This window comes from Cataglyphis hispanica, chromosome 5 (assembly GCF_021464435.1).
Source record: "Cataglyphis hispanica isolate Lineage 1 chromosome 5, ULB_Chis1_1.0, whole genome shotgun sequence".
NCBI lineage: Eukaryota > Metazoa > Arthropoda > Insecta > Hymenoptera > Formicidae > Cataglyphis > Cataglyphis hispanica.
Genome location: NC_065958.1, coordinates 9,393,320 through 9,402,823, shown reverse-complemented (window position 1 = coordinate 9,402,823; position 9,504 = coordinate 9,393,320). Strand labels below are relative to the sequence as shown.

Here is a 9,504-nt window from a genome sequence, read left to right as displayed (position 1 = left end):
TAAAAAATTCAAGTGACATCTCTCTCTCTCTCTCTCTCTCTCTCTCTTTCTCACTTGACAACGTATTGGGAAAGAAGAGAATATCAGCGTTTTATTGAGAGCTAACACGATATCTATGTAATACAAAAAGATGCTAAGAATTATTTTCTCCTTTATCATTAAATTTCAGAGATCTCTATATTTTTTGTGACAAGTAACTAACTATAATGGTGCCTAAATAGAAAATGCATGTGCACCATAGGATGTTGAACAAGCTAACAACATATAGCCTCTTCTACCCAATTCCAATCCTCACCGCCAAGTTGGTGAGCCCTGATAACCTGAATAACTTAGACATTGAGCCAGAAATTGGGTAATCAACTGCAATGGAAAGCGAGGTCAGGGAGCGGACGAGAATAAGAGAAATGGTTCTCCGAAAAAGCGATTGGGCGTAAGGCTAACAATCTTACACCATAAAAAACTTATTGTTACAAAGCCACAGGACAAGAGCCTTGGACAGGATAGACAAACAGGGAAAAAACATGGGACAAAAAAGAATAAAAAAAATTGAAAATTTGGAACATAGAATGTCAAAATACATCATCTAATCATCTCAATTTCGATCTACCCCTCCTCCTTCTTTATGCCACATCCTCAAAAGTCACTATTTTGTCGCTCTCCATTTTCATCCTCCTCCATTTTCACCACGTGGTGTTTGTATATATGTGGTTTATGTATTATATGTGTAAGGTTTTTAATTCTTTTCAAAATTTTATCAATATATCTTATATATATAAAGAGTTGGGAAGTAACGCGTTACTTGTAACGTCGTTACCGTTACAGTTACCTTTTTTCGGTTACGATCGTTACTTTTTTTTGTCTGTAACAATAACGGTAACGTTATTACCTTTTTACAATAACGATAACGAATTAGTCGTTACTTTTATCGTTACTTTTTGGTTTTCTATTATCTTATATTTATTCAATAAATTGCGCGCTGATCACGCGCATTATTCTTGATTGGATAAAATTATTTCGATATAAAAGCGCTGAAAACATAGGTTTATACTAATGAAGAAGCCATGGCACATGCAAGGAGAATCGATAAAGAGAGATATATTTTTCTGTCCTAACTGTGACCATAGAAAATAACGAATCGTTACTTTTTTAACTAACGGTAACGGTAACGCATTACATTTTTAAATCAATAACGAATAACGGTAACGAGTTACTTTTTACAAAAAATAACGGTAACGGTAATGCGTTACTTTTATAGAGTAACGTTCCCAACCCTGTATATATATATATATATATATATATATATATATATATATATAATTATTATTATTATACTTTTTAATTAATATTTCAATAATTATTGTAAAAATTGCAAAATGGTAAAAGACTTTTCTGTTTAGTTTACTGTCCTCTACCCGCTTACAAGCGTTGGCACAATCTTTGCAGAATACCCTGTATATATATATACCGGGTATACGTATATTTCTGTCTGCGTAGATATTAATTATATCTACACAGAAGCTTATTATATAAATAATTTTTATAATTAAATTAATTATTAAAAAATATATGTATAATATATAAAATTATATAATAACAATATCTAAATTCATATACCTAAATTTCTACAAAGCTATAAACTTCTACGTAGTTATGTATACGTATATTTCTGTCTGCGTAGACATTAATTATATCTACACAGAAGCTTATTATATAAATAATTTTTATAATTAAATTAATTATTGAAAGAACTTACTTTTTTTTAGAAATGTTCATATTTTCCATGTATGTCATATCTTCTTCCTATAGAAAATAAAAAAAAAACAATAAATAAATAATCATAAATAGAAATACAAAAGGAAATAAATAATCATAAATAGAAATACAAAAGGAAATAAATAATCATAAATAGGAAAAAAGAAGGAAGAAAAAACTTACTTGTGAATTCATATTTTCCGATATATCCATATATAATAATTATTCCTCCTATATATCTATATATCTATTTCACTGTTGACACAACACGTGTGACTGGTTACGTTCAACCTAACATCGTCCCGCCATTATCACTTCGACATGTAATACAAATGTTACCAATTTATTCTCTAGACGCATGCTTAGAATGAACCTCATTGGTGAATCATTTTGCTTCTTAGATATAATCGGCAGCCAATGAGAGAACGTGTAGACGAGATCATGTTGTTTTTTCACTTTTTATTAATAAAATAAATAACGATAATAGTACGCTCTTTATCTTCCTTGATTAATAACAACCTTATGTTTAAAAGATTGTATCAAACTACGCTGTAGTTATCGAGAACTCCGATAATAAAGGATCCGAGCTCGGTGAAACGCATACTCCCTCGTTTTCACCAACCTACGGTTGGCAGCAGTCGGGAGTAAAAACATAAAATTAAGCATTGTTATTATTAAACAATGCAAAAAGTTTTTGTATTTTGAGATTTAAGACAGAAAAGCAGATTAAATAAGAAAATTAGCAGAATAAAAACATAACGCAGTTGTTTAGAATATTTAGACAAAAAGAAGACATAAATATATAAACATTATTTTATATATGCTCTAAGTATGCGCACTATATTGTGTACATGATTCAGTTACACACAGAAAAAATCTTTAAGATTATTTACTAAAAATTAAAAAAAGATATGTGAAATAGAAAAATTTGTACTAACCACGTTCAATTTTTAAATAATTTTTTTATTGAAATTAATACTATAAAACGATGTTAGTAACAACAGAACTATGAAAACTGGATAATTCGATGATAATTTATATCATAGAGCGAAACATGCCATACTATATGTTAAATCAGGTATGAACTGTATAATAACTACTCAAAATATAACAGCGTCACTTCCGGGAAAAATGAGTGATAGACAATATAACCATATGACTAATTAAAATGCATTTTATATATTGTCAAAGTTCAACGGTTAAGCAACAACAAATCAAAAATGTGCATATTATAGCACTATATTCAAACAATATATTCAATATATTCAAATGCAAGATTTTTGAGAAGGCTTCGTCTAGGCTTTGCTTACATAGTATAAGAAATTCATATTAACGTTTTGTATACATGACGTTATTGCACACATACACATTGTACACATTCGTATGATATTGGCCGACGACTAACTCTTTTTTTAAATAATTATGTGTGAAATCAATTGTATTATAATGTAAGCAAAGTTCATCCAGCCTATCGGTGGAGAGAGTGCGGGAGGGGGGCCAAAGGCCTCCCTTGCACCACCACCCCCCCCTCCCTCTTCCATTAGTATGTGTGTGTGTGTGCGCGCGTGCTTCCTGTCCATGCATGTACTTTGGTATATTTCAAACTTTAAATAATTAATTAAAAATTAATTATAAATTAACAAACAAAAATAAATACACAATCATCTACAAACAAAATACAATCGATTTTACATCTATTTTTGTAATTTTATAGTACATGTCGGCTACTTTTATGGTCTACAATTAAATAATTAATTAAAAATTAATTATGAAGTATCAAACAAAAATAAATGCACTACATCTACAAACAAAATACAATTGATTTACATTGTGTATGTGCACAATAATGTCATGTGTCCAATGTGTATGTGCACAATAATGTCATGTGTACAATGTGTATGTGCACAATAATGTCATGTGTAACATGTGTATGTGCACAATAATGACATGTGTACAAACGTACGTTTGTACTTTTATTTTTTATATGTGTACAATAATGCTTGTAGGCAATCGCTCTGTAAGCAATCGGGAATATCGGCAATTGAAGCTGTCCGCAAAACGTTGTAGGCAAACGAAGCTATAGGCAATCGGGAATGTGGACAAACGGGACCTCCCCAATATTTTGTTTGTTCAAACTTATATACACAGTTGTAAAGCATCAAATAATTATGCAACTTTTTAGTATTGATAAAAATTTGAAAAAAATTAAAAACATTTTTTTGGAATTTAAAGTAACCAAAATTATTTTATGCGTCAAAAATATTAAATTTCTACTTAAATAATATTCTTGGTAAAAATTTTATTGCATTTAACGGTTTTAGTAACGATTTTTTATTTTGTTCGAAATCGAACTCAATGCTCGCAAATGCAAGCAACTAACTGCGCGAATTCTCGGCGTCGCGATAATGCGCGGCTCAAGCACGCCTTAAATTTAGCGCGTTCGCTGGCCCGAACAGAGCGCTTATTAGATAGCGCTATGTCAGTCTCGCATAGCAAATCACGAGAGGCCCCGCGGCATTGATATGATATCGCTGCAGGCCTCACAGCGGTCATCCGAGAAAAACAAAAATACAATATTTTTAGTTCTATTATCGCAAATCATTCTTATAGTCGACCCGATCGTTCGAAAAACCGCCTCTCGAAAATTCTAGAACTTTTCGAATTCACGATAGTATATAAGCCCTCTCGGGGGATCGCCGCTCGCACCCAATCGAGATTTTTCCGTAAAAGTGTGTGAATCTTTGTACGGAGACGTTCGCTTTGTAAAGTTAAAGAAGCTCGCTTTTCTTTACACACCATCGCTTGTGGTTCGCGAATTTATGCGTTTCTGAGAGTATTCGTAGCTTGCGAATATTTGCTACAAAATTCCTTCCGTCGCTCGCGGAACTTTCCGTAGCTCGCGGAACTATCCGTTGCTCGCGGAACCAGCCATCGCTCGCGGGAATTGTACTGTTTAATTAGACTCGATTAACGCTTGTAATTATTTATTAATTTTAATACAGACGTTATGTGGCTCACAGTTCTGTATATTAATTTCACTCTTTCCTGACTCGTCACTTTCACACGTTCACTCGCTTACATATTTTTTTAAAAACATTTTTTTTTTTTTAATATTTTATTTGTTAATTAATTTTTAAAAAAATTATTTGAAAATCATAAAAATATAAAAACTTAAAACTTTATAACGCATTTAAATATCTATTTGTATATTTACATGTATGTAGGGTGTAGGCGCGAAGTAACAACTGTATCACCATATGCAGATAGAGCAGGTTAGATCGTGTCAGGAAAGTCCTTTACTATTTTGAGATTTTTGCAATAATTGAAGAGAAATTAATTTTAAAACATCTATCAATTTGCGCGGATATAAACCCATGATGAGAAAAGACATTTTTAAACCCAGACACCGATGTTATTTTGGCTTAAAACTTTTGGCTTGGTAATAAACAATATTATTTGACTTTTGACTTTAGACTTTAGATTATAATTTAATCTTTGATTAACTTATATATTTAATAACACTTTTCTCTTTTTCTATAATAATATATATTCTTAACAGATTCATTTATTTATGGACAGAAAAATCAATTGAAAACTTATGTAGAAATATAAATTAGTAAAATTTCTCTATTAATGTATATAACAATTTGTGATTCCTTATAATTAGAGTTATAATTATTTAATTAATTATAACTATTATAAAATTTACAAATCAAAGAAAAATAAAAACGTTTTTGTTACAGTTACTCATATTATAGTTCCAAAAATCTGATTCTTATTTCCGAATAGTATTAAACATAAGAAAAATTTTTGTTATTAATTTTTGTTGAATTGTTATTTAATTCAACGAGTAAAAGACATTTATTACAAGAAAGCACATTTAGCCATCAAATTTTAACAAGATGCTATATTTTTTTTAAACTTTGGACAGCAGAAGTTTAATAAAACATATGAATAATAATATGTACTTACATATTACAAATAACATAATTTTGTGATGCTTTACAATTTATATAGTAGTTTTACATATTATAATTTAATAAAAGAGATATATGATTTATTAAATATATTTCTTTGAAACGAAAGAAGTGCGTGTTGCAATATTGAAATATATTCTTGCATCATCGTACTTTGATTTATTAATTTACTTGAATATTCAAAATATGTATATCCGATAAATTTCCACGGGCTAATTTAAATTAAATGAATAATCTATTTTTTTAATATATATATATATATATATATATATATATATATATATATATATATATATACAGGGTGTCCAGCGTCAATCGCATCATCCGTTGTGTGCAGATAGAGCAAATAAAACTGAGAAGAAAAATCCTGACGCCGGACAACCTGTATATATGTTAAATTATAAAATTATTAATAAAAATCAAATACATATATAAATCAAGCATTTATGTCATTTATGTCATTTGTTTTTTAAACTACACATTCCAGAAAGAAATAAAATACAACAAATAAAAATGAAAGAAATTTAACAATCGTCATTATCACGACATCAGCATGTATTTTTGATATTGTTGCTTGATATTGTTAACTCGTTTTAAGAGGTGCTGTTCTATCGATATTAATTCTTTTTCTAATATATGTTTTCGTAACAATAAAAAACATCGTTTTCGATGTTGAAAACTAGAATATCAATTCTAGTAAGGATATAATTCAAGTAAGGATGAAAATTATCAACATGAGCGAATTTACTAGAAAATTTATAATTTTATTGGTCCAATATTTTAATTAATTCGCTTATTCTTGTAATTTTCACTTGAATCAATACTCAAGACAAAAATAATATGACATTTAAATGATATGACATTTTAAATTAATCAAACGGATTTTTTCGTGTTATGTTGTGTAACAGTGTAAACACATACTATTATAGGCTTATGGTAGTATAAGTTTAGAGTATAAACATAATAAATATGATTTCAAATAATATCAGTATTTTGGAAGATCTTTATTATTGCATAAAAGTTTTCAAACGATTAGTTTTTATTTTGTAAAATCAAATTAAATTTTTGAAATTTTGCAAAAATAACATATTAGTTGTATAATGAATATTTTTTATAAAATATTATTATCTAATCTATAATAATTCACAATATGTATAACGTAATAATAAACCTTCCCTGAAATTTTTTTTAACATTTTATAATCCTAATATTTAAACTTTTTTCTCTTTTTTGTGTACATAATGGTACATATAAATACATGATAATTTCTAAAATGTTAGAAAAATATTAAACTATTTTTCATGATAGTCTAGTCGTGTGGTTTTTATTATATTATGTGAAACTGTTTTTGTAGAACTTTTTGTAGAATAGACTTTTTCGAGAAAGCCTCGATCAAAAGCAAAAACATTACAGATAATTCTATTAACACCTTAAGAAATTTTTCTCATAATAAAAGGGGAAAAGTAGAAAAAAATTGTCAAATGACTCCTCTCGATATCAGTGATAAATATTATTAATATCCAACTTGACAGAATAATCGCTCTGATTTTGTTTGTTTGTTATTTTTTACAATATTTATGCAACAAGACTTTATAAATCTTGCGCTATAGCACGTAAGTAAAATCTATTTTTGTAATAAATCTCTCAAGAAGAGATATTTTGGAATATATGCATCATCGTATAATTAAAAAATTAAAAAATTAATTAAAAAATATCGATTATGAGCCGCGATACGTGGTAAATCCGAAAGGACTCAACAGCAAAGGAATGTGATAATGTTCATGGTGATTTTGCACATCGAATACCACATCAATCAGCGGATACATCGAAATAGTCGCATTTCGTCTGAAATAATCATTCACCCGAAATTCGATCTTGAATCTACCGGGCGTGGAATTTTCTCGCTGATCCTGTAGTAAATCCGCGCAACGTCCGTTTGATCCTGTCGTACTACAGAGAAAATAATAAATAATTAAAATAATTAATAACGCGATAAATAAGAATTAAAATCAACAACTTAAGGATATATGTGACATATATCGAAATACTAACAAAAACATTAAAATTTCATAGATTGTTCTACTATTTCGTCTGAATATTTGTGCAAAAACTAAGCATAATTCTTTTAACAATTTAGAAGTTATTTAAAGTTACTATTGATTCTTATGGAAAATAATTGTAGCGCTTATTGTAGCACTTGACAAAATTGACAAAAAAAAAATATTACCAATGAAATAAAAATTTTCACATATATTAAGAAAATTTTAATAAATATTTATGCAAAACTTGATTTAGATCCACTAATTCGTTTAAAAGTTATTTACTAAAAATTGTAAAAAATATTATCTGTCTTTTTTTCTCTTTCTGCAAATTACTTTTTTATTGTTTTTTGCAGTTGATTTCAGAGGATATTCACGATCAAAAGTTTTTGCCATAAATTAGGAAAAATATTAATTACAACTATTTTCTTTACGAAGACATCAAAATCCATATTATTTTGTGATACTTTAATTTTTTTCATAACCCGAATTAATTTTTTTTTTATTTTTTAATTTTGACAATTTTTTGCTACTATTGTACATCCAGAACATCTTTAATATTTATTTAAATAAATTGAAGCGATAAATAAAAACTTCCTTGAAGCTAAATGTCATGAAAGATGAATAATATTAATGTGAAAATAAAAGAAAGCACGATATTTAATAACAAATATATATATATATATATATATATATATATATATATATATTGTATACATATATACATATATCTGTATAATAATCCTTCTCTCTCTCTCTCTCTCTTAAAAAAAACTTGTAAAAGTATTTACCAAAAGTATAATGTGCATCAAATGAAAGACATAGAGACCACATACCTCTCTTCTAGAAGAATCCACTTGTCATTTTCGAACTTAAAGAGACACACTGCCAAACCATCAGCAGGCAGACCTGTACTAGTATTCAAGACGTGCGTAGTGATACTTAATTTTGCTTCATTCGGATTTACGGAAGTGTTCATCTATCATAAGGAGATAAGAGAATACAAAAACACATAATAACTATACAGAAATTTGAAGTACATGGATGTATTTAATATCTTTACATTTAGCTGTAAAATTTTAAATTTTATATTTTATATATAATATTTTATTTAAATAATCATTTTTGCAGTTGTAGTTTAAAAAAATTGATAAGAAAACTCGAGCACAGATTAAAATACATTGTTTTATTAAATAGAATTTTAGATTTCACTTCGCGCATTTAATTTAACTTGCATCCTTTTCTTCTATTACACTTCTTATTTTATGTAAAAATGAGTAAGAAAGACGTGCTAATGAGAGCCAGATACCAAAAATAGAAAGCAGTTATTTTTAAAAGATTTCTTTAATTAGATTCTTTAATCCAGATATATTTCAGTCCCCTTTCGGACAATTCCTACTAGTTTTTACATTGTCTATTAAACTCTTCCTCTTTTTGTATTTGGTGTTTCTTATTTTATATTCTATATATATTTAATTTTTCAAACATTATATAAATTTTAACAATTGAAGAAAACACTGCAATACCTACTCTACTGTCTTCAAGTCGAGTATTCATATCGCGAAAACAGTTAACTCACTGCTCACTTCGATCCAATGTGCAATTTCAAAGAACAAGATACGAATAAAGATGAGATATTAAAGGTCAAAGATAAAGAAATATCGCAGTACCACGCGTAGATAAATTTATATTTATTAATGCCAACTCTATTTCATATGTTCACTACAGTTTAACAT

The 9,504-nt window shown here is 28.1% G+C and overlaps 1 protein-coding gene across 1 annotated transcript; it reads right to left on the bottom strand.

Annotated features, from left to right (window-relative positions):
- Positions 1 to 7,037: 7,037 nt before the first annotated feature.
- On the bottom strand, positions 7,038 to 9,413 carry LOC126850123 (5-hydroxyisourate hydrolase-like). Its single transcript, XM_050592816.1, has 3 exons — positions 9,299 to 9,413; positions 8,605 to 8,747; positions 7,038 to 7,679 (listed from the first exon to the last, which is right to left on the bottom strand). Exons 1-3 carry the CDS (start codon positions 9,323 to 9,325, stop codon positions 7,448 to 7,450), a joined length of 402 nt encoding a protein of 133 aa, XP_050448773.1. The 5' UTR covers positions 9,326 to 9,413; the 3' UTR covers positions 7,038 to 7,447.
- Between the last annotated feature and the right edge of the window lie 91 nt (positions 9,414 to 9,504).

Excerpts from the sequence above, each read along its gene's own strand:
- LOC126850123 (XM_050592816.1), bottom strand. The coding sequence starts at position 9,325 with ATGAATACTCGACTTGAAGACAGTAGA. Across the intron at positions 8,748-9,298 it reads CTCGACTTGAAGACAGTAGA|ATGAACACTTCCGTAAATCC; the intron begins GTAGGTATTGCA and ends TCCTTATGATAG. Across the intron at positions 7,680-8,604 it reads TGGATTCTTCTAGAAGAGAG|TACGACAGGATCAAACGGAC; the intron begins GTATGTGGTCTC and ends TTTTCTCTGTAG.